General features: G+C 37.1%; 1 protein-coding gene across 5 annotated transcripts in view; it reads left to right on the top strand.

Moving 5' to 3' along the window:
* Lrp1b (LDL receptor related protein 1B) overlaps nucleotides 1-25330 on the top strand; it is a 1950932-nt gene that overhangs the window by 1537350 nt on the left and 388252 nt on the right. For all 5 annotated transcript variants that reach the window (XM_052726598.1, XM_052726596.1, XM_052726595.1 and 2 more), the window contains 2 exons: nucleotides 15344-15533; nucleotides 16716-16920. In XM_052726598.1, the coding sequence (XP_052582558.1) occupies nucleotides 15344-15533; nucleotides 16716-16920 (395 nt within the window). The remainder of the gene's footprint in view (nucleotides 1-15343; nucleotides 15534-16715; nucleotides 16921-25330) is intronic.

The raw sequence follows: 25330 nt of genomic DNA, 5'->3' as shown, positions 1-25330 counted from the left end.
CCAGGACCAGGAGTTAGCAGATTCTAGTCTAGATTTAACATATAGGACCGGAAATACTCCTGATAGCTAAGACTCTATCAGGAGTAGTATAAGCTGAATGCTAAGAAGGCTAAAGAGGCTGGAGATAGGGATAGTTACCACAGTGACCAGCTGAGTCAGGATTCAAATCAGCCCTGGTTGGCCTGCCTGTTTTGTTTCTTGGAGGTTCTTCCTCATTTTTGCCGGACACTGTCTAATTACACAAGATTTGTTAGTATGTAAATAATATTTTTCTCCCAAGGTCATCCCAAGTCTTCCTTTCCCAAAGAAGAGTAGGTCCAACCCAACCTCCTTCTATTTTGGAAGAACACCTCAGCTAGAGATTAAAACTCCTCTTTCAAAGTACTAACAGAATATTCTAAATTGTTAAGGTCTTTGTCTATTTTGGCATTGATAATTACTATGTTTTGCCTTCTTTGGCTCTGTTTTTTGATTGACCAAGGGTAGGAATACAAAGCAGTAGATATAGACATATATAAATGAGTATTAATTTCCACAAAAGAACAGGGCGGAAAGAAGTAAACACCTGTTTTACCCAGGTTAAAATTTGGGAACCATGAATAAGCCATTTAATGAAATCCACCTCTATTTGACTAGCCCTTTTTTACGTTTTTTACTTGTAATACTGAAAGAGTCAGGAAGACAACATGGCCCCTTATATGTCAATGGGCACCATAGGTAGCCATTTGTTCCCTCTGCCAGACAGAAAGAAAGTGATTCCTGGTAGAGGGGAACTAGTTAACCTTGGATCTACCATTGCAGTCTTTTGTTGAAGATAAAGGGTAACATACTCTTTTCTGTGACTGCTTCTCAGCTGAAAAATAAGATATTGTCAGGGATCAGGAAATTTGGAATATTGGTCAAAACTGGACCAGAAGGGTGATACAGGCAATAGAGATGTAATTATCAGAAATATCTTCTTTGCTAACCCAGCCTGATGAGACAGGGAGCAATCACTTTGGCTGGACTGATTTACATCAGTTTTCAGTAAAGTCCAATACTCTCTGGTTTTGTAGGACCACATAGGGCTGCTATGGTATAGATCACTTTGGATTAGTTTATAGACTGCAACTGATTCCTGGATGCTGTCTGTCAGCCAATCAAAAATCTGCTGGACAGATACAGACTAGGGGCATAAGTTATAGCTAAGCAGCTTTGGGGAGAAACTTCTGTTTGAAGCATTTGGGCCTGGGATCCCAGTAAGACCAGGGAAAAGAAAAAGACCACTTTCAGGGATATGCAGTGGGTTAGGAAGTTTACGCTGTTGACTGACATATCTGGAGTCCATTTGACCTGTAACAGGTATAGCCAAGTCATGACTTTCATAAGCTTGCATGAGTTTCCCAAAGTTTGTAAAAAATATAAAGGTTTTAGATACATTAGCATGTTCATTGTCTGTACAATACCATTGATTAATACTTTAAAACACTGATCCTTTGAGGTCTTAATACTATGTGTTATCCTTCTTAATGTGAAGTCTATCAGCAAGAAAAAGCTGCTTGAGCTGTGGCCAAGTAGAATACTAGAGAATTGGCTGGGCGGTGGTGGCGCACGCCTTTAATCCCAGCACTCGGGAGGCAGAGCCAGGCGGATCTCTGTGAGTTCGAGGCCAGCCTGGGCTACCAAGTGAGTTCCAGGAAAGGCGCAAAAGCTACACAGAGAAACCCTGTCTCGAAAAACCAAAAAAAAAAAAAAAAAAAAAAAAGAATACTAGAGAATTGACTGCCCTTTTCTGCCTAGCGAAGATAGGTCACTCTCTCAAGTTCTTTGCACACAGAAATGTCTCACAGATCTTTTGGGTCTGGCAGCTGAAGGTTGATGCTGCCTTGTGTCTCAATCAAGGAGTTAATGCTGTCCTGTGTAATGGTCAAAGATTCAGGATGCCCTGGTACCACCTTTGGACTTCTGCCCCCAGTAAAACCATCAAGATCTCCATGAAGAAACCTAGGGTAACCCATCAGGTAGTGGATAAGCCTCTGCAAATTATTAATTGATAATTTTAATGAAATCAAATGATACAGAGGTCATTTGTATTATCTTCCCTGCTCTAATTTACTCTTCTCAGATCTCTGATGATGTTGACTTGTAATTGTAGCTTTATCAGATTAGTGGAAGCTGCCTGGTCAGTCCATTTCATATGTGAAACCTAGTGGTTAGTATTTCCACAATCCAGATGAGTTGTCTTCTTTGGAGGAGACCTTAGGGCTGCCTCCAGGAAGTAGCAATTTTGTCAATCATCAGAAGCCTTTTTTTTTAAATTGAACATATTAAATGCCACATTCAGGAGAACTCTGAATTATTTGAGAGCCATCTATTAATTATATCTAATTTTAAACAAACTTTACTTGTTTTTAGTTTTGAGCTTAATCTTGAACACATATACATGAGGCTAAATAAAGTTTGCCTATGTAAATAAATTACATTTGTACTTAGTATGACTGCAAACATAGTTTTGAGCACATTAAAAAATCTGATCATTGACAATGTAATTGATCATTATCTTTTATATCTTAATTATCCTTAGCAGTTTACAAGTCAGTAGATTTAAAAAAATTAAGATTTTTCGGCTTCATTCTTGTTCAGTTTCAGACTTAAAAATTTGAATTGAAGATTTAAGGAAAATACTTTATCATTAAAAATAAATTTTAAACCATACAGTCCACAGAGGTCCTGGGAACTTTATTTAGCTTTTATTTATTTATTTTTTTGTAGTACTCTGTTTATCCAAATGACTGAATCAGCTTAACAATGTTAGCAAAGAAAATGAGGTTAGACATATATCTTCAAGTCACTTTCTACTAGCCTGAATAGACCTCAGGAATTTCTGAATCTTATTATTAAACATGCTATTTTTTTAAATCCTATTTTCCATAAACCTTGTCTGTGGTTTTGCCCTCCTCTGTTATTTACACTCTCAGAATGAGAATCATCATACAAAAATCCACCTTAATCCAAAATATCTTGGTAATCTGTTGTTGCCTTCTTAGTCTAAAAAGGTTATTTAATAGTAAGCAGAGAGCTTAATGGCACTTTAAAGGTTTAAGTTAACTTTCTGTTACAGATTTTTAACCATACCCAATAAAATTACAAATCTTGAGGAACAGAAATTTACCCGTTAGTCTTAGCAAAAATTTTAGAGAATTAAATAAAACCAAGAAGAGTACAAGATAAAGAACAGCAATTTCAATTGGGAATAGTCTACTTTTCAGCTGTTTTAATTGCATGGTTCTGTGCTGTTCTGTTTTTCTCTCTTCCTTTCTGTTCTAGAGTTAAATGGTCTTTTAACTTAGGACAGATATTTGAGAAAACATTTCAAATAAGCATTCTTGGGTAAGTGAAGGAGAGGGTCATAACCCAGTCCTAGAACAAAGTAGAACAGCATAAAATGATAGTATCCATAACTCAAAACTATCTGAATCCCTATACAACTGAATCAAGTGATTAGATAAAACAGAGAACAAAGAAAGCTCGAGATAAGGGTTTTTGCTGGACTTAAACAGCAAGCTTCACCAACCTGATGGGAGGGACAGAGACTGAGCAAGATCCAGAAGGGAGATGGGGGACAAAACTGTAACAGAAACAAGTATAAACAGTAATAATAATCAGACAAGTAAAACCCAGTCACCATGTTCTCATCCACTCAATACAACAGACTGACAACCAAGTGCATCCCAGGTGTGGAGTTGCCTTAACTAAATATCAACAGGATGTCCCCTGATGACATGTAAGCCTGGGATTATGATAAACCAAGAGTTACCCAGAAGAGTACATTCACCAGATTTCAAAAGACCATATGATACAGAAGGTTCAGAGGGTTTAATTGGTCAAATTAGGACAACCTTTTCAGTGAGAGAATAGGTCCCAGAAGAGCCCTCAAATGTAAGAGGGCTGTTCTCACCCAAGAAAAGGGGACAAAAGTGAGCTCTTTATGCCTTTTAAGCTGTTATTGAGCCATACAAGCCTGACCAAGGGCACACACTCTTGTGAGTACAAGCCTAAAGAAGCAGCACCAAGCTGAGTAAGCAGGGGTCTATATAGGTAAAAACCACAAGTCTTGTACATCCAACTGATACCTGTTAGCAAGCATAACAGAATATGAACTATGAACTTTTAATAAGAATGGGGCACAGTTCATGTCACCATGGAATCATTGCTCAGGAAGGGGAACAGATAGCCTTGTGGTTACAGAGGTAGACTAATGGCAGGTGAGTTATGACCTCAGTGTTAATCTGAGGTCAGGTCAGGATTTAGCAAATACATTTTTTTCTCATTTCCCCACTCTGTTTCAACACTCTTTTAGGGGAAATTGTTTGGTTGTTTGGGGAAATGTAAAGCAAAGACTCTTCTGACATGAAAATATTTGAGATGCTTTCCTTCAAGGGAATCAGTGGTACTTGGCAAATGATTAGATGTTGAACACAGAGCTACATTTCAGAAATTTAGTTAGTTATAGAAAACAGTTATTTTAATAAAAAGGATAATTAAAGAGAGGAAAGGGAAGGTTAGAACTGTTCCCCACTCAATCCCTTCCAATGAACTATGCTCCTTTTTTTTCTCTGTAATTTTCCCCCATGGTTCCAAATGAATGAAAGAAAGGAATCCTGTGGCCATCCGGTGCTTTAAATTACATCCCCTTTGCATCATTAATCCTAACTTGTTATTTTCATAAAAAATAGACCTAGTGTTTTGGGATCATGTCATTGTATCCCGACATTTAGAACACTTGTTTTTCCATGAATTCTTTGTGTTATAGGTGTGTACTTAATCATTAATTTAAAAGTTTACTTAAAATAGAAATGCTCTTTGCCAAAAAAAATTAGATGATATTATTGATTTTTGAACATTTAGCTTTTAGTAAATTAGACTGGTAAAAAATTATTGATCCAATTGTCAAAGAATTTAAGAATAGATAGGTTAAGATAATTAATAGAGGAATAAAGCTGTTGTGTGGTCTAGGTACAAGCAAAGGTTTTTCCATTAACTTTTCCTAGAAAGGAGCAAACATCAGATAGGGCAAAAAAAGACTGACCAAATTAATAAACAAAACACTGCCCAACTTGAGAAATATGTAAGGGTTTAAATACAAAAGCATTGGTGACTCCCATATAGCCAGAGCCCTATAAAGTCCCATCCAATCATGAATGGCAGCCTCATGGAAACTGCATCACAGAGTCCCACTTTGAGTTAACTTTCCACTTCCTAACAATGCTAGCATCTCCTAGAATCATTTGTTATTGGCATAGGGGCCAGGGGAGAGTCATGGCTGGAATTCCAGGAGGGAGGAGGTCATGTGACTGACCTGTTTCCCCATTACTATTAGAGAGGATCCCAGCACTCGGGAGGCAGAGGCAGGTGGATCTTTGTGAATTTGAGGCCATCCTGGGCTACCAAGTGAGTTCCAGGAAAGGCACAAAGCTACACAGAGAAACCCTGTCTTGGAAAAACAAAACAAAACAAACAAACAAAAAAAAAAAAAACAAGAAAAAAAAGAAAAAGAAAAAAAGAGAGGATCAATAGCTCCATTACAATTACCATAGACGTTCATATCAGCATTGTTTGTAATAGCCAGAACATGGAAACAACCCAGATGCCCTTCAACTGAAGAATGGATAAACAAAATGTGGTACATATACACAATGGAATACTACTCAGCAGAGAAAAACAATGGCATCATGAGGTTTGCAGACAAATGGATGGATCTAGAAAAAATCATCCTGAGTGAGGTAACCCAGACTCAGAAAGACAAACATGGTATGTACTCACTCATAGCAGGATACTAGACATGAAACAAGGATGACTTGTCTGCTACTCACATCACCAGAGAGGCTACCTGGAAAACAGCACCCCAAGAAAGACACAGGGATCGCCCAATGACAGAGAAATGGAATGAGATCTACATGAACAGCCTGGACATGAGTGGGGGTAATGAAAGGCGAGGGTTGAGGGAAAGAGAGCTTGGGGGAGCGGGAGATTCCAGCTGGATCAACAACAGAGAGGGAGAACAAGGAATAGGAGACCATGGTAAATGAAGACCACATGAGAATAGGAAGAAAAGCAAAGTGCTAGAGAGGCCCACAGAAATCCACAAAGATACCCACACAACAGACTGCTGGCAATGGTCGAGAGACAGCCCGAACTGACCTACTCTGGTGATGGGATGGCCAAACACCCTAATTGTTGTGCTAGAAACCTCATCCAACTACTGAGGGATCTGGATGCAGAGATCCATGACTAGGCCCCGGGTGGATCTCTGGGAGTCCAATTAGCGAGAATGAGGAGGGTTTATATGAGCGAGAATTGTTGAGACCAAGGTTGGATAAAGCACAGGGACAAATAGCCAAATGAATGGAAACACATGAACTATGAACCAATGGCTGAGGGGTCCCCACTGGATCAGGTCCTCTGAATGGGTGAGAGAGTTGATTGGCTTGATCTGTTTGGGAGGCATCCAGGCAGTGGGACCAGATCTTGTGCTCATTGCATGAGTTGGCTGTTTGAAACCTGGGGCCTATGCAGGATTGTTTGGCTCGGCCTGGGAGGAGGGGACTAGACCTACCTGGACTGAGTCTACCAGGTTGACCTCAGTCTGTGGGGAAGGCTTTGCCCTGGAGTAGATGGGAATGGGGGGGGGTTGGGGGGAAGGTGAGGGGGACGGGAGGGGGGAGAACAAGGGAATCCGTGGCTGATATGTAGAACTGAATTGTATTGCAAAATAAATTAAAAAAAAATGATTAACAAAAAAAAAAAAAGAAACAATTACCATAGACCTAGCTATGACTGTGGTGTCTTGCTGACTAGTGGCCATAGATAACTGACTAATACATTCTCTGCTCCAAGATGGCATCCTAATAAGACCAGGGGAAAAGGCTAGATAATAGTGTTCGCAATGAAAATATTTGACAGGCAGTGCAGGACCTCTCTGTGTCAGAATACTCACTGGGCTTCTCAGATCGTGCCCTGTTTAGGATCTTCAATTGATGTGTAAAAGTCTTGATATATGGCTTGTTCATATCTGAATGTTGCTTTACATATACACCTTATTTCATATATACTTTTACTTAAGAATGTGGGAGGAAAGAACTCAGTTTTCAAACTAAAGGAGTCTACTCCACAGCAAGCAGTGTAACACAAATTGCTACACAGTCTTATTAATAGAAAACCTGGAGCCAGATATAGGGGTAAAAGCTGAAAGATCAAAGAGGCAGAGCAGCAGACCACTAGTTCTTGCCCTATGAAATCCTCTGCCGAAAGAGAGAGCTCCTCTCTCTACCTCGCCTTATCACTTCCTCTCTCCACCCAGCTCTATCATGTCCTGTCTGTCTGTACAGACCTCTAGATCTCTCTGGTTACCTAGTGGCTAACTCCTCCTTCTGATTTTTAGTCAAGCTTTATTTGTTAGAGCACAAATACAATATCACCACATTGAAAACTGCAATTTCTTCAACTGAATACTTGGGGAAGAAAAGCAAAACCAAACCAAAAGAAAATGAATACAGTTATTCATAAAGAATTTCAATAAGATTAAAATGAAATTAATAGACATTGAGATTTAGATTTGTATCAACGCAGTCTAAAAGCTAAATCTTCTCTATATATCACAAAATAATTTTATGTGATGTTGCCCTCCATGTGCGTATGTATGTGTGTGAATGGTAAGGGGTTCTGAAAGTCTGTATTAGTGCTCATAACACATTCTGTGGATAGACTTTGATAAAAATAGTAATGTTTATCAAATTTGAACGTAAATGTGTACAGTCTACTTATGATTATTTGGTCATTTATATCAATACAGCCCAAGGACTGGCTTATTGATCTGAATCTCACATACCACATGCTCACCTATTTAGTTTGCATGGTTTGGTAGATGGAGCATATTTACCACCTTTATTTTGAGAATAATTTTATCACCCCTTCCCTTAAAACCAACCAACAAACCCACAACCTTGTAGTAAATTGCCTTGTTCTACCCTACCTCCTGCCCCCTAACCAGAAGACTAACAATCTACATTTTATTTGTAAGTGTTTCCTATTCTGAATGTTTAATATAAATGCACATATGCTTTTTCACAACTTATCTATTTTTTTCAGAATAATACATTAAGAGTTTCCTGTGTTTTACTAGATGCCAGAATGTCACATTTTATCCTTTAATGGCACTCTATTGTTCATATTTTTACCTTATTCATGCACTCATCATTTGATTGGCATGTGAATGATTTCTTCCTTTGGCTGTTATGAGAAGGGCTGCTGTGAACAGTAGTGTATGTGGATGCATGTTTTAGTTTCTCTTGGATATACACTAACCATTGAATTTGCCTAAAATATGCTGACTCCATATTTAAAATACTTTACAGTGAAGTTAAACAGTTTCCCGTTCCAGTCAATAATGTGTGATATTTTTAATTCTTCAACAGCTTTGCAAAAACCTATCTTTTTATTGGCATCATGCTAGAAATGAAGTGTGATTTTTATTTGTACTTTCCTTGTAACTAGGAATGTTGATCTACTTTGATGTGGCTCCCAACTGTTTGTATACCTTTTAAAAAATGCTTATTCATAGTCTTCAACTACATTATTTGCTACTTTCTTGTTGACTTTTAGGAGCTTTTTTATATATTTAGAATACATGTCGGTTGTGATATTAATGATTTGCAAATGTTTTCTTCTTTCAATCTGAGTTGACTGCTTTGCAAAGTACAGTCTTTTGAAGCATAGACATTTTTAATTTTGGTGAAACTCCATGTGTCTGCTGTTTGTTTGTTTGTTTTTTTCTATCTGTACTTTCATCATCTTACATAAGACATGAAGATGTGTAGAAGGTGGCCTGATCCAAGAGTTTTCTACTTTACCTTTTACATTCAGGTCACGGTTCTATTTTACATGTCTTTCGTATGTGTGTACAGCATTGCTATAATGATGATCTTTTAGAAGCTTTTATTACTCAATAAGTCACTTCCCAGTACTTAACATTTTGTATATATGAGAGCTTGACACTCTAGTTATAGTTTTTCTTCTTCCTTTATACCATGGATGCTTTTATAATTCCTCTTTTGCATAGTTATTGCAACAAGGGATCAGTGTCCCCTTCTGTTTTTCTTACTCCTGTTGATAAAGATAATTTTAAAATTGAGTCAGAAGGAAGCTCTAGAACCATTTTATTAGAGTTTAAGAGAAAAAAAACAGGGCATGCAAACTGTAAATCTTGACAGCTGTCAGGAAGAGAGAGTTGGAGATGAGAAAAGAAATCATGACGTTTGAGTTAGAGCTCATAAAAATAGGCGTGTTTCAGAAATAAAGTGTGTGTTCATTAGCATATGTTTGTGTTTATGTGTATGTGTGAGTGTGTGTGTGTGTGTGTGTGTGTGTGTGTGTGTGTTTATTGTGGTAGTATTCCCATAGAAAGTGAAAATGTTCAGAATGTTAGAGCAAGTACGCTTTTGATTTTATTTGCTATCTCAAGAAAAATTATTCAGTTTTAGTTATAATTCAGAGAAACTGGCAGCTTCAGCAATGAGGTTTTCCAAGCAAATCAATGTGAGCAGGGGTCTTCAGAAAAAAATAAAAGTCAGTAATACAAGAGAATGAGGAAAAGTATACTTAGGATATGAGCCAGTATCCAGAAGAATAGAAACAGAAAGGAGTAAAAAGCGAGAGAACTCAGGAAAGCAGGCAGGTTGAGCAGTTAAGATCTAAAGGCAACTGCACAAAGGGAGGCAGCCATGGAGATGTAACTATATTATCACATTAAGGGACATACTCCTCTCATCTGCTTAGTATATTGTCAGTATTAGCTAGTTTTCTAGAGGTGTGGTCTCCTGCATAAGTGGCTGACAGGAATGACTGGATTAATTGTAAAGAGAGAGGATAATGATATATAATATTTTAGGCAGTGTGGAATATCAAGTTTTTACCCAGACTAGAGGTACAATCTGATTATTTTAACTTGACCAAGGAGAAATAGATTTTCCTTAATAAGACCCAACAAAGCCCAGATACCTCTATTTTTTCATATGGGTTTGCTAAATACTAAGGAAGGGTAGAGTAGTGGTGATCCCCTTTCTGATGTCATCAGAGAAAATGTTCTATCCAAAGTGGCCTCCAAAATTGCTATTATCTGTCTAGCTACTTGATATTCTATTCTCAGTATGAGAATCAAAAATTAACATGAGATTTGTATCTAGTAAATCTGGCTACTTCCAGAGCATTGATGTGTTTAGAGTCTCTAATGTTGTTGAATTTAAGGACTTGGAGGGCAGTCAAGGAGACTCAGGTAAGTAGAGTCTGTTTCAGGATCATTGGAACTCAGATTGACTTTAAATGAAATAAAATTAAGACATCACTTGAGTACACAAGGTCCAAAGATTTATAGCACCATTCCAAATTTCCACCATGTAAGCTCTGATTCCAATGCTGTTTACCAAAAGGCTTTGTGGTATCTGGTATTGCTTGAATCTAGTTTTGTCAAGCTTATTAATCAACTGACATTCACAGAAATGATCAGGAATGTAAATACCATTTTATTTACAATGAAGGAAAGCATGAGAATCCTTTAATATGATTAGGACCGAAGAAGTTGTGATTGCCCTACATGGCATGTCAGTATCGTGCATGGCTTCTGCATCCTTGTCTCTTTTCCAGGCTAGTGTGACTTGATTCTTTTGTCTTGTCTGCAGGATATGTGGGACTATATAGGTAACAGAGGTTAAATGTATAATTTCTTTTTAATTGTCCAGGTCAGTTGAAGGTACTTAGAGTTCACTCTATGTTTCGTAATAAATAAACTCATTTTGTGAATGAGTTGTAGAGATTCTGAGAAAAAGTAGTATTGAGATATTTTTAGTGAAATGATACAATTCAGGCCTAATGTAAGTAAAACAGTATTTTTTAGGCACAAATCAAAAAGGCACTAAATGTACTATATATAAAAATGTCAGCAACAGAGATTTCTGAAACATACATAGAATCATACTTTTCCGGTAACTGCTAAGTTAAGACACATGCAGAGGGTTATCGCCACAAGGCACTTATTTTAAGCTTTTTACTTGAGCTATCAATCAAAGCTATTTCTCTTTGTCAAAATAACTTAAACTATTCAAACAAACAAACAAACAAACAAACTTGGAATGTTCCACACCAGTGGTATCGTCTCAAACAGTATACTTCGGCCCTGCAGCCTAGGGCACAAGGGGATGTGAAAGAACATAGTGCCCACTGAACAGCAGGTCAAGACCCTTTTCAGTTGTAGCATGTTCCTGAGATAAATACTTCTTGTTGACTTTGTGCTGCATTCTCTTTAGCTGGAAAAAGAGTGGAGCCACCAACAACACACTTCTTTTTCTGTTAGGTGAATTCTTCTCCTACTTTTATAACAATGTACACATAGAGGGATGGCTAGGCTACTACTCTTCTTCAATTGTAATGTGATTGTGCTGGTTGGTTTTTGTCAATTTGATGCAAACTGAAGTTACCTGGGAAGATGGAACATCAATAGAAAAATTGCCTTTATCACAAATGAGCAAGTCCCTGGGGGTATTTTCTTAATTGCTGGTTGATGTACTAGGGCCCATCCCTTTGTGGGTTGGCCTGTGCTGTGTAAGAAAATTAGCCGAGTATGCCACAAGAGGCATGCCAGTCAGCTTTGATCCTTTTTGCTCCATGCTTAAGTTCCATGATACTTTCTTGAGCTCCTGCCCTGTCTTCCATTCATAAAAGGCTAAAATCTGTAAGCCGAAATGAACCCTTTCCTACCCAAATTGGTTTTGGTTAGGGTGTTTATCAGAGAAACAGAAAGTAAATTAGAACAGAGAGAAATTTGCACTCAAGTGAAATACTTTCGGCATTAGTTAAAGAATTTATTGATAGGTGACAATGAGTGTCAATTTTACCACTGTTAATATAGCCATAAGTATATAGGAAGTAGTTATTTATATGGTATTAACTACTTTTCCTGATCGATTTATTCATTTGCAGTCCACCCCTCTCACTTTTATAAAATTGACTAAGTCTTGTTTCTCTCTTGTTGTTTAAATCAAACTGCTACAGGTTAAGCAGATAAGGAGGAGTGGGATTCCTTATTTATTTATATGATGGCAAGTGTATGTGGTGGGAAAGCTGTGTTTTCACAATGCACCCTGCCCCAAACATAATTATTGTCTGAAGTGAGAAATGTGGAGCTGCTGGAGCAGTCTTGTTAACATTCTTTTCTTGGTTGTGCCTTAAGTTCCAGCAGTATTTAACTCTGTACCAATTTCCTGTACCTGATATTTCCAGTTTAGCTGATTGGATAAATACTCATTTTGTGCTCGCTATATAATTGCCTACTGTAATCAGTATCTCAAACTTCTTTCTATGTCTGATGGACCAATTTAGGAAACTCATTGCCCAAATACATACAGGTGTGTGCATATGTGGGTGTACACACACCATATGACTTCACAATATTGAAAAAGCATCATGAGATCGGCTTACACATACAGGTGATTGTGCATATGTGCATACAATACCATATAACTCCACAATTTTGAGAGGCATTATTTAATTTTATATGCAAATTTTCATGATATTTTTAAATTTTTTAAATATAATTTCATAGGGATTTTTTTGAGGGGAGGAAGAAACACATTACTGAAAGTTTGTAAAATATACTATCAGACTCCATTTAATTGAACTATTAGTATATTATTTAATTTTATATTACTGTGATCAAATGCCATGACCAGGACAACTTATAGAAAGAAGAGTTTGGTTTTCCTTATGGCTCCAGAGGGATATGAGTCCATCATGGACAAGAAGTGAAATAATTGGTAGGTATGGTGGTTGGAGTAACAGACTGAGAACTCTCATCTTAAATAGCAAACTGAAAGCTTTTTGTTCTTTCTGAGCAAATTGGGAATGGTGCCTGGATTTCAAATCTCAAAGTCTTCCCAAAGTGACTTGTTTCCTCCAGCAACCCAAACAGTAACAAAAACTGGGGACTAAGCATTTGAGTCAGATCCTACAGGGTGCATTTTCATTTATACCACCACAATCAGGCTGTCATCTACTAAGAAACAGACTCAAAGAAAAATTTTGGATATTTAGACACAGTATGTTCTTCCGTGCTCTGTATTTGATACCCATAAACTAGGAACATCCACCTCCTCTTACTTGAGGTGCCAATGACCTTTTTTTTTTTTTTTGGACTGGCAGGAGAAATAGACAGAAAGAGGACTTGCCAAGTCCCTACACAGGGATGTGCAGATGGGAGGAAAAATAGTTCAACTTACTCAGAGTTCAGAGCTGCCATTTCTTATTCCAGCCATGAATAGTGAAGGACTATAATGCTAAAGCCCTTATCAATAAAGTTATCATATTTATCAATGGTTTGAAAGTACATAAACACGCTAATAAAGCAGGATGTTTTAGTTAATACCTGAAGTGTCTTGAACAATTACAAGTCACATACTCCCAACAAGTACCAAGTTATTCAAATGAAATCACCTGAACAGATTTCGTTATGATGTGTTTAATGGTCTTCCTCCCATTTTCTCTGGTCTACGTTTCTATACTAACTTTAAACTGGTGGTTTACTGTGTGAATGGAGGTTATCACGGCAAATTACTTGTTTTACAATTTCTCTAGAGTCACACAAGTTGAGAACAAAAGGTGTATTCATTTGTTGCCATGTATTTTCCATTGAGACTAAGCAATAGATATCTTCCATGAAGATATATCAGATTAAAAAATTTGCATTAACATTTATGAGTCCTATAGAGATAAATTTCAATTTCCTTAGAAAAGGGATAATAAAGAAATTTTAGGGTATATTTATTCAAAAAATAAAATGACATGTTCAAAACAGCCTCCATTTTGTAGCATATAGTGGGTGCCCAATAGTGGTAGCTATTTATTTTGATATTCTCAGATATTCCTTTTGCATGTAGAAGATCCAAACAGGTATCTGTAACTTGATTATATGCAAGAAATCTGGCTCAAAAGTCTTAATTGTTGATTTGCACCCCCATGAAATTCTATCTAACTTCTAACTACACATCCAAAATGTGAAAGTAACCCATTCTCCCCCCAATTTTGCTTTGTTTGCTCATTTTATTTATTTATTTATTTTTACATCTTGATTGCAATTTCCCCTCCCTCTTTTCCTCCCTGCTCTTGTCCTGCTCTGACCCCCCTATCCACTCCTCCTCTATTTCCATTCAGAAAGGGACAGGATTCTCATGGCATATCAAGTTGTAGTAAGACTAAGCACCTTGCCTTGTATTAAGGCTAGGCAATGCATCCCAGTATGAGGAATAGGTATTTGAAGACCATCAAAGTAACCTTCTTTTAATCTACTGATTTTTGTGAGAGCTCAGTACTTTCTGAGGATTTCCTGGGCAGAAAAACACAAAACTCTCTCTGTGCTGCAATTTCATGTCAGGATGTGATGTGGGTATAGCTTTTGTTATACTGAGGATGGGAAGAAGAGTAACAAAATAAGAATCGAATTGTACAAAGGTGCATTCTGAGAACAGTTGTGCTGCTCTGTTGCCCAGGGACTGGGATGGAGTGCTATGACATGATGACATGATTGCTCTGTTTTTTGACTTTTTACTCCTGTGTATTAGAATCTATACCACCGCTTGCCACTTCATGATATTTGCAGTGTGCTTTAGAGACCAATTCATTCCAATTCATTTTGTTTTTGTAACAGATTAGTAGAACAGGATGAAACAACTTGCCAGCTAGCTTATTAAAATATTGTCTGTCATCATTGACAGCACCAAGTCAGGTGCTGATTTGCCTTTTGATGTTATTGTTAGTCTGATGTGTTTGGTTATGCTTGAAATCCCTAGATCTGCAATATTAGCAGAAAACTCACCACCAGTGAACCTATGTAGTCTTGCTGACTAGTGTTCTTCAGAATTGTATTCTATGACTTATTAAAATTAACTATTGAGACACAAAAGGAACACCATCATTTTCTTACACCAAAGGGAAATAAAATATTGTGGTTTTCATATTTGAATAAAAATTAAGTATTTAATAACTTTATTTTGTTAAACCTATTTCCACCCCACCACACACACCCACACACACCCACATACATGTAAACACATGCATATATCACTTCAACTGTAACGTGCTATATGTTGTAATATATTAATTATAAGAATCACATTTGTGTTTTTAGTTCACAGAGTTTATGGACATATCAACATATGGTTGATAAAATAAGGTCTTTGTATATATCTTGAATGATGTTTCTGTCAGAAGGCATTTTTTTTTTTTACTAAAATGTGGTTTATTGTCTACTTTCTTCCATCAGATGTGGGATCTGTTGAGGGCCTCGCCTATCACAGAGCCTGGGACACTTTGTACTGGACCAGCTCCAGCACATCATCCATCACCAGGCACACAGTAGACCAGACTCAGCCTGGAGCGATTGACAGGCAGGCAGTCATCACAATGTCAGAGGACGACCACCCTCATGTGCTAGCTTTAGATGAATGCCAAAAGTAAGAGGTTGCTTATTACATCTGCATTATAATAAGAATAGAACACTATATGTACTTTAAAGATAAAGATTTCCTTCCAAGTTCCTTCTGTAAGCCTTTCTCAGTTTTTGTGAGAACACTGTGTGAATAATTAAAATGTGTATTACTTAAACGGTGTGTGTTATCTCTGGAAGAGGTTCAATAAATCTAGTGTAAACCATGAAAGTGAAAAATTCAGAAAATTCTATGGTGCATGGACTGCATTGATTTATGTATTTATAAAGAATTTATCAGTATCTGCTGATGCTGATCCTTAAAAATAGTTTTTTTTTCACTTTAACCAATAGTTTTTATAACTGGGGATTTGCCTAAAAGTAATCCAAAGAACACAAACAACAATAAAATAATTGCTGTATATACCTCTCTTTTCAACTTAACCCATTTGCTGATACACTGTCCAGACGTTTATATTAGTACTTTTGAGGAACTTCCAACAGGAGAACATGTCAGAAATAATTCTGAGAAAATAAAAATAAAGCAATGTAGAAAAACATGACAGATGTGAGTAATGTTGTAAAGGACATCCTTGCATAGGAAAGAGAAGCACAAAGCAGTTGGGTTGAAATGTACCTGTTGAGTTTCACTCCATGATGGTGTGGTAAAGAGGTGGAGGAGAAAATCACATTTTGTTCTCAAGTGAGCAATGAAAGATATAGAACTAATCCATATTCATCCAATCTTTATTTTTTGCCATTTTTAATTAAAATTATAATTATGCTACTTTATCTTTTCTTTTTCCTTTTTTCACTTTTAAAGCTTCCTGTATCCACTTCCTCCAACCCTTTTTATAACCTCTGGTATCAAATTGATACCTGTTTATTTTCCTTTGGTTATTGTGTTTCTCTCTCTCTCTCTCTCTCTCTCTCTCTCTCTCTCTATATATATATATATATATATATATATATATATATATATATATATACATGCATGTATGTATGTATATATGTATGTATGTATGTATAATAAGAGAAAAATCTGGAAGCTATTTCTGAAAACAATATCCACTTCTTCCCACTTAGACTTTCACAGGGTCATAGACTAAGAAGAAAATATTATACAACTTCACGTTCTTGTGTCTCTACAAATATTTTTTTATTTATAATAACTTTTTTCAATTGTTCTTATGATTTTCACTTTACTCAGTTTAATGTTTTGGACGAATTGGAATGAACAGCATCCCAGCATCATGAGAGCCACATTGACTGGGAAGAATCCACATGTGATAGTCAGCACAGACATACTCACTCCAAATGGACTCACCCTTGATCACCGTGCAGAAAAGCTGTATTTCTCAGATGGCAGCTTAGGGAAAATTGAAAGATGTGAATATGATGGATCCCGAAGACATGTAAGTTAATTGAGTGTTTCTAGATTACCGCTTTATATAATAACTTTCAAAATATACTTCACACTTTCCTAGTATACACTTATCAAGGAATTTCAAAAGAGCTAATTGTCTGAACTTAATTGATTGAATAATCTATTCAGCATACAAACAGTCCATGGGTATTCCAAAAACCTTCCTGAAGTGCATTTCCTGCCATAAAGAAAACTTTTCATAACTTTTATTCCAGGGAGACAAATACTAGATTTGTTCCCAGTTTTAATTTGAACTGAACTTGAGTGGTTTACATGTTCTTCTTTGGTATTTATAATATTTTAAGCTGTGAAACTCCATTCATTTCCCTGAATAGAGGAAAGTTTTAAAAGAATCACTGTGTGGAACCCAGGCACTTCTGAAGCTCTGAAGACAGGCACATGGGATTATATTCACAGACAAGCATATCATACTCAGTGAGGTCTTGGTGTCTTTTCTTTTACTGCCACATGAAATCTTAGTGGAGGAATCAATATGCCACCTCCTGAATAACCCTCAAAGCAGGTACATAATCAAATTCCAATGTGTTCCTCATCTCTTCAAGAAGAAGTGTCACCACTAGAGATGGTGAAAATTCAACATGTGAAGGGCTATTCCTGACTGGCCAGACCACTGGGACTGTCTTGTTCCACCCACTACCCCAGTGTCTGTCAGAAGTACAAAATTCCCGGTTCTTAGCCCTCTGATACCTTAAGGAGTCTGAGATAGAAAGAAAATACTTTCTTGAAGGCCAGGTCATAAATATTGGAAACTTCACAGACTAAATGGTGTGTGTGGTGACTACAGACCCTTACAGTGCTGAGGCAGACAGAAAATGAAAAAGGTAGAATGGGGCAGTTCATGTAAAGCTTTATTTACAGAAAAAAAGCCAACCAACTAACCAAAATTTCACACTGAATTTATAGGAGCATGCATGATCAGGCAGTGTTTTTGTTTTGTTTCATTGCTTTTGTCTTTTGAAATAGGGTCTAGCTATGATACTTGGGCTAGCATAGAACTCTTGGGTTCAAATAATTCTTCAAGCTTAAATCTTCCAGTAAATATGACAAGCGTGTGCCACTGCATAAAATGAAGGAAAGTATGGGCTTAACATGAAGATACGTGGAGTGTACTGTGTGAGTTTCTTGAAAATCGAGGCAATGCCCTGAATCACATTTTGGTACCTCATATTTTCCAGTGGTAGCATAAATGGCAGGGAGAAATGAGAGTGGAGTGCTTAAATGACATTGAAAGAATGGGCTCAACCTTGATTAGATTCAGTTTGTGTTAAACCTTGACCAAAGAATCATATGCCTAAATTATTCATCTACCTTTTAAACTTAATGGTCATTAGTCTTGGGCAAATTGCTTAGCTTTTATAGACTGAAGTTTTGATGTGCAAATTTTCAATCTATCACAAGTATTGTGAAGATAAATTAGAATATAACAGAAGTTCTAAATGGAGATATTAGTTAATACTTTGGAAAACACAGCCAGGTAAGTCAATGTACTCAGTCTGATTTTATTTTCTGTTATGTCCTAATACAGAAATAAACTTTTGTAGCTCCTCAAAAAACCCTTAACTTATACTGATTCATATTTTTATCTGTTGATTATGTTCTCCTATTCTTACTCATGGTAATTATAACTACAGTGGGTGACATGGAAGAGGATGTTGTTAGTAAAATGTAAAGTATTTATTTTGTGATATAAAAACATACCTAGTTGTGGTTCCAGCTTTGCACTCCTTGCTGATGTCCAAACCATGATTGTTTCTGGCTGGGTCAAAATCTTGGAAGAAAAGTTTCAAAATCTATTTTATTCTTTTGCCTTAGGGTTTGCATATTTAAAGACATTTAAATTAGCTATTCATTAATAAAAACCAGACAAATTTTGGGCACAATGTGTACCTGTGCTCATGTGCAATGATCAGTGTATGGTATAATAAACATAGACTCTGTTTTTGTTGGAAGCATGCTCAAAAACCCTCTCTTCCAGTTATCTTAAATGTAAATATGATATTGTTAATAATAGTTGTATCCTTAGAGTGGCAGAATATTTACCTCCTACTACCTAATTGGTTCCGTTGACCAATTTTTCCCCAAGCCTCTAAGTTCCTCAGCCTCTGTACTCTGTCTATCTGTAAGATCAGCTTGCTTAGATTCCAAAGAACTGTGATGGTAGGACCATTTTCTTCTCTTCCTGGATTATTTCACTTAACATAATCCTCTCCCAATAAATCTTTGTTGCTCCATAAGGTGATAGCATTTTGTCATTTTTGTGTCCAAATCGCATTCCAGAGTGATGTAATTACATTTTCTTTACCCATTTACCAGTTGAGTCCCTTATGTACTTAAGTTGATTCCCTCTCTTAACTGCATGATCACAGTTGTCATGTTGGGCACATACCACTTAGACATAATAATTTCATTCTTATTAAGTATATGATAAGTACTGGAATTTCTAGGTCATTTGTTACTTGATTTTTGGCTAATTTTAGAACTTCTTCTATACATGCACACAGGCAAACACACACACACACACACACACACACACACACACACACACTTTTTTTGATAATAGACAGTTGAATTGGAGTGATATGACATCTCATTGCTATTTCGATTTATATTTTCTAGGTGATTAGCAATGTGGCATATTTTTTTATACCTCTTGGGAAGTTTTGTATGCTGAGAAACATCTGTTTGGGTCTCTTGTTCATTTTTAATTGGAATAGATATTAACTATGGAGTTGGGGTTCTTATAAATTCTGAATGTGAACCCTGACAGAGATATAGGTTACATATACCTCCTACCGTTCTTTAGATCAAACCTTTATTCTCTTAGCTGATTTATTATCATGCTAAAAGATTTTAATTTAAGGTAATATAATTTGTCTCCTTTTGAATGAGTTCTTATAAAAATACATATCTTTAAAAATGTACAAAAACATTCTTTCAGTGTTCTAATCTAGTAGTTTTTGTTCATTTTGAGTTAATTTTGAAAACAGTGAGAGATATGGATCTCATTTCACTTTTGTCCCAGTGATGTCCAGTTTTTCCAGTACTATTTATTGAAAGGGGCTTTCTCTCCCAAATAGGTATTCTTGACACTTTTGCTGAAGCTTCGCTGCCTATGTTGTTTGCTAGAATTCTTTGTTGTATCTTGGGCTATTCTGGACTGGTCTATGTAGAAGTAGCATCATTCCTGAAGGAAGAGACAAGTGATACCTTTCTAGCTAGTGATGAGATCCAGAGCTCTCCAGTTTTGGAGAATGCTACCTGCAGGCAGCTCTATTGGAATTTGGAGAGTTGTAACTGAGGTAGTTATTTTACATAGGGTATATTTGAAAGAGCCTCAGTTGGCTAAATACTCTGGACAGCAAGCAGACAGGTAAGTGGAGAAATTAATATAGGAGAGAAATGAAACAAAAAACAAGCAGTAACTATTTGGTTACTATAAAGGTGTTCAATGTTTGTAAAATAAATATTGGCTGGAAAACAGGCATAAATTGATATTCCAGAGGAAGAAATCTTCTGAGTTTTTGAGACAATAAGAATTGTAGAAGGCTAGAAGATGTGAGAAAATATGTGGGGTGATATTCTAGTTTTCCTGGGCAATGACTCAAACTTCATTTTCTCACACTGAGTGTTTTCTAGTGAGGGTAGCCTAAGAAAGGCTTTGGAAGTATGAGAGCACATAAGATTCTCTGAGTCCCTAGAGTTTAACTTTGAAGTACTTTTGGTCCACAGACAGGATAATGGGATGAGTCAAATTATCTATTTCAAATACAGTAAGATTTTAACAGGTACCAGAGGTAAAAGAAGGACAGCATATCCAGGTGAGTATGACAGTACTTATTAACTGTTGAAGAACGACAGTTTCAGAGAAAGAAATGGAAGGGATTTTTCCATTTGGCACCTGGTCTTTTCATTGGCTGTATGCATGGATGTGGGTGGACAAATCTAGGTTTCAGTAATGAGTAGAAGGTGAAAGACGAGGAGTATAGCTGAAAACAAAGGAAGAGAGGTTTCATAAGAAAGGAGGATAGCATTGAAGGAATGGAGTATGCAAAAGAGAGCCTGCAAGGTGAGGAGGGTCTTGGTAAAGTGAGCCCTATGAAAGAAGTTTGGTAGATTCAAAAAAGTGGTTGTTATAGAACTATGTCATGGAGGTAAGCTGGGTTATTATTGGATATATGTCTGCTGATCTGACATTGGAAGAATATCAATGTCCTATAGGTCAGAATTTCAGGATGAGAAAGAGGCATTCAGTAGTTAGAAAAGGAGGAGGCATCTCTCAAGGTCAGTAATGGGAAAGGGATCATGATAGGACTTGCTGAACAAGGAATGTAAAGTTTTAAGGATGAGTCTCCTCAAGTAGATAGAGGAATAAAGAATACTGATAGAGATTACTGGGTTTGTATAGACATGCACGTCCAAGAGAAAGGGAGGGTTAGTATCATGTAAGAGACAAGTGATTGGGGTTAATAAGAAATATCCATTAATCAGAATAGGGCAATGAGTGGAGAAAAAGAAAGAAACAGAGTACCCAAGGGCATATCATGGTACTTTAGCAGGCTGGTAGTGGTGAGAGACACAGAGAGGCTGGTCTCAAGAATTTGCAAGTGAAGTGTGGACACTTGTTTAGTTCAGTGATGTTTGATAAGTCAGGGCAGCTCCAAACTAGTCATGCTTATGCATGGGGAAGTTTCATTTTGGAGACTGGAAGAATAAGAAGGGGAAGGGCCACCAGAAGAGTTTAGAGTTGAGGTCTACAGCCTTTGAGCTTACAGAGTTGTAGCCTGCTAGAGATGTCTTTTACTTGTGATTATCAAGATGAGGTGCATATTGATTATATCTGTAAGGTTGGGAAGAATCTTAAATGTAAATACAGATGCCCAGGTAGATAAATAAAGATACTGCAGGATATGGCTGAAATGTAGGGAGGTCCTTGATTTTAGTGTGTGACTGGATACATGTAAAGGGAAGCAGGGAATGCATTAGGAAAGGGAGATTAGATTTTAGTAGAGGGTATATAGTGATGGTCCTGTCATATATACAATCAAAGGGGCTAAGGTTAATGAGTTTTCTGGGGTGGTCATAAACAAAGGAGAGCATTAGATAGAAGAGCTGACCAGGGAAGTTTGAGTCTCAGTACTGCTTAATAAATTGAGGGAAACGTTGGTATGTACTACCTTTCCTGTGGACCATAGAAGATAGAGAAGGAATATTCATTACCTGAAAAAAAAAAAAAAAAAAAAAAAACAGATGCTGAGCTTCCTTGGAAATGAGAACAGGTTGCTTTCAGACCGTAGAGAAGAAATCAAGCCATTAAGCAAAGGCAAGGCGTGATTACAGATAGAATCTATAAATGGCATCTTATCTGCTCTTGAACCTGGTGGGTTCTATTCAACCTGAAGAAAAGGTTTACCAATGTGAGAACATTGCTGAGAGTATGGCATACAGATGAAGTTGGCCTAGAAATACTGTCCTGGGAGACGTCCTCATGTATCTGCCTGGGGAAGGAAAACAGTCAGAAAGCCCTCTAAGGAGAGACTCGAGAGTAAATAATGTGTTGTAGGGTGATGGCGTGAGGTGTCTGTGACAAGATGGGGGACTAGAAGTGTGTCTTCAATAAAACTATCAGGGTTGATGTCACACACAGAAGTGTTTATGCACAACGGAAAGGAAAGCTGACTTTTCAGCAGAAGCAGGGGAAAGGCAGTTACGGAGAATATACCAGTAGTATTATAGGGTGGCTGCATTTTTTTTCTCTAGAATGAGACCATGGCTGGGTGGATAAGAGAATTAACAAAAGAGGAAATGGGATGTAAGTGAGTATATCTGGAAATTTGAAAGAATGTGAGGTGGAGTCAAGATTTATCCATTGATAAAGAGTTTAATCTCCAGTGTTGCATTTAGCTATATGATCAGAAGTGCATTCTTGTTGTCCAGGGCAGTGGGGGATGAAGGAGTGCTGAAAAGGGTTTGTGGATTAATTCATTATTAACTACTCAGAAAAGAAAGCCTCCCTCTTGCCAAATTGGGGCGTGAACATGGAGAATGTGGTGTTTATTTAGACTGCGTGTAGACATGACTTTTGATTGCGTGCTACTGTCAACGAGCAGTTAATGGTTATAAGACCTGCCTATTGTGAGGAGGTATTTGGGAAGAGATTGGGCTTCTAAAGTGATGTCATCTATAACAGTGTCCTCTCCTGTGACTAGATGGTGTCCTTGAAGAGACATCAATATACCAGAGAGGTGACTCACCAATAAGAGCATCTGACACAAGTGTAAAAGAGGGTAGAAAGGAGTTAAGGACATCAAGGCCAGAGTAGGTCTCTTTGGAGAGACTAAAGTCTCCAGAAAGATAGATGAAGAGTTTCCTGTTATTGAAAGGTGACTTAAGGTTTTATATAAGCCGTGTGTACCTGTTGAATGAGAGATAATAAGATAGAGGAAACGATGGATGATTTATAAGCTCAAGGAGTCTATGGGAACCAGGGATTGACTATGTTCATAGAATGTGAGCTTGAGGCTTTCTATCATTCAGCGAGAGGCAGCTTCATGGACTTCAAAAAGAAGCCCAACGTTGTTGCACTCAGTCTAACTGTTAGACAGATAGGCTACTGCTCAAATATTTCTCCATAAAATACACAGATGAGAGTGGGCTAAGTTAAAAGAGGCAAGCACAAACAGGGTAAAAGGTTAGGAGGGGTACTGAAGCCCTAGAACAGGAGCAGCCAGAGATGTGATTTAAACTTAAGGATACAGGTTGGATACTTGAGAAGAAGCTCAAAGATTCTGAATAGCTTGGTAATGACGTTTAGCTGAAGTAGATGGACATCACAAAATGAACTGAACAGCATTCTTTGTCGAATAATGTTGACTCAGGACATTTTTTTTCTTTTTTAAACATATAAGTCCTTTGTGTATGTATTTGGCTTCTGGTTTTGTGTTCTTATGGGACTCTATGTATGTGAACTTGTGTGTGTGTGTGTGTGTGTGTGTGTGTGTGTGTGTGTGTGTGTGTGTGTGTGTGTCTGTGTCTGTCTGTCCGTTTCTTATACTTTTTCTTTGACCCTTTTGTGTCTCTGTATTTGTTTTGTCCTATTCTAACTTTTTTTTGTTTTATTTAATCTTATTTAATTATTATCCCCTAGATGTCTGTTTGTTTTCTAACAAGAGACAGAAATGATACGGATCTGGATGGAAGGGAAGGTGTTAAGGAGATGAGAGGAACTGGAAGAAGAGATACCATAATCAGAATATATTGTATAAAAATATATTTTCAATTAAAAAATAAGTTTAGATAAGACTCCAAAGATGGGATCCAGATGTGAAATTAATTCACTAGGCCCAGAAAATAAAGTAGGTCTGTTTAGTTTTTAGTTTTGTTTTCATTTTGTCTTTGTGGGAAGGGAAGAGCATTTCCAAGATTAAAGCATAGTCATTCCTTGGAAAGAAAGGGATAGACTATGACCAAGGTAAGTTAATAGAGTAGAGGCTATCTAAAACTTAGAGGAGGGTACTTGGTATCCCTGGTCAGTTAGAAAATTAATGAGGGTCAATGTATGTTGTAGAGAAATGTCACAAGAGGTCCTTTAGAGAAGGAGGCCATCTCTGTGTGAGCAGGAAGTGCTGGGAAAACTCTTGAGATTTAAAGTTTCATGAATATGGGCTTGACCAAGAAGATGAGGGCCATCTTGAAGTTATTGGGGAAGTACTGTTCATATTATCAGTGTGATCATTAGGTTATCACAGTCTGTCCAGATAAATTTCAAGAAAGTTTGAGGGAAATAGTATCTTTATATCAAAGACTGAGAAATAAGAGGTGGAAGGCTGAATGTGGGATAAGGGGTTTAAGTGGACAAGCAGGTGAATAGGAATTCCAGCTAAATTAATAAGGCACAAAATTTGGAGTAAGTGGTAGAACACCTAATTACATTTGAAAATCCAGAAAAAGTGTTGTAAGGAAAGTAGGTCATAAAATTTGGGGTTTTATTGGTCAGATAATGATAGACTTCATTTGCCCAAATTCCTCAGGATGAGTTGATGCTGATCCTCACACACAAGGACTGAAGGTCCATATACATTACTTAGTATAAGAGTATGTTGTGGAGAACAGTAGGGAGGCTGACTCTCAGACACAAGAATATGCAGATGGTAGGAGAATGATCAAAGATTCCCCAGAAGAGGATGTGTATTGATGAAAAAAAGTAAGACTTTGTGAAGGAAAAATAAATAACTGATGCATGGAAGTTTTCTAGAATGTCATGTCCTAGGAAAGAAGTCAGATAACTGAGAATGACCAAGAAGGAATAAGGAAAACAAATATCCAAACAGACTGCACAGTGGTGGCCAGTCTATTTGGTTTTGACAGAAGTACATTCTGCT

The sequence above is a fragment of the Peromyscus californicus genome, unplaced genomic scaffold, assembly GCF_007827085.1.
Source record: "Peromyscus californicus insignis strain IS unplaced genomic scaffold, ASM782708v3 Scaffold_7__1_contigs__length_154581171, whole genome shotgun sequence".
NCBI classification, from domain to species: domain Eukaryota; kingdom Metazoa; phylum Chordata; class Mammalia; order Rodentia; family Cricetidae; genus Peromyscus; species Peromyscus californicus.
The sequence above is the reverse complement of the archived record's forward strand: the minus strand, read 5'-3'. Positions and strand labels throughout refer to the sequence as shown.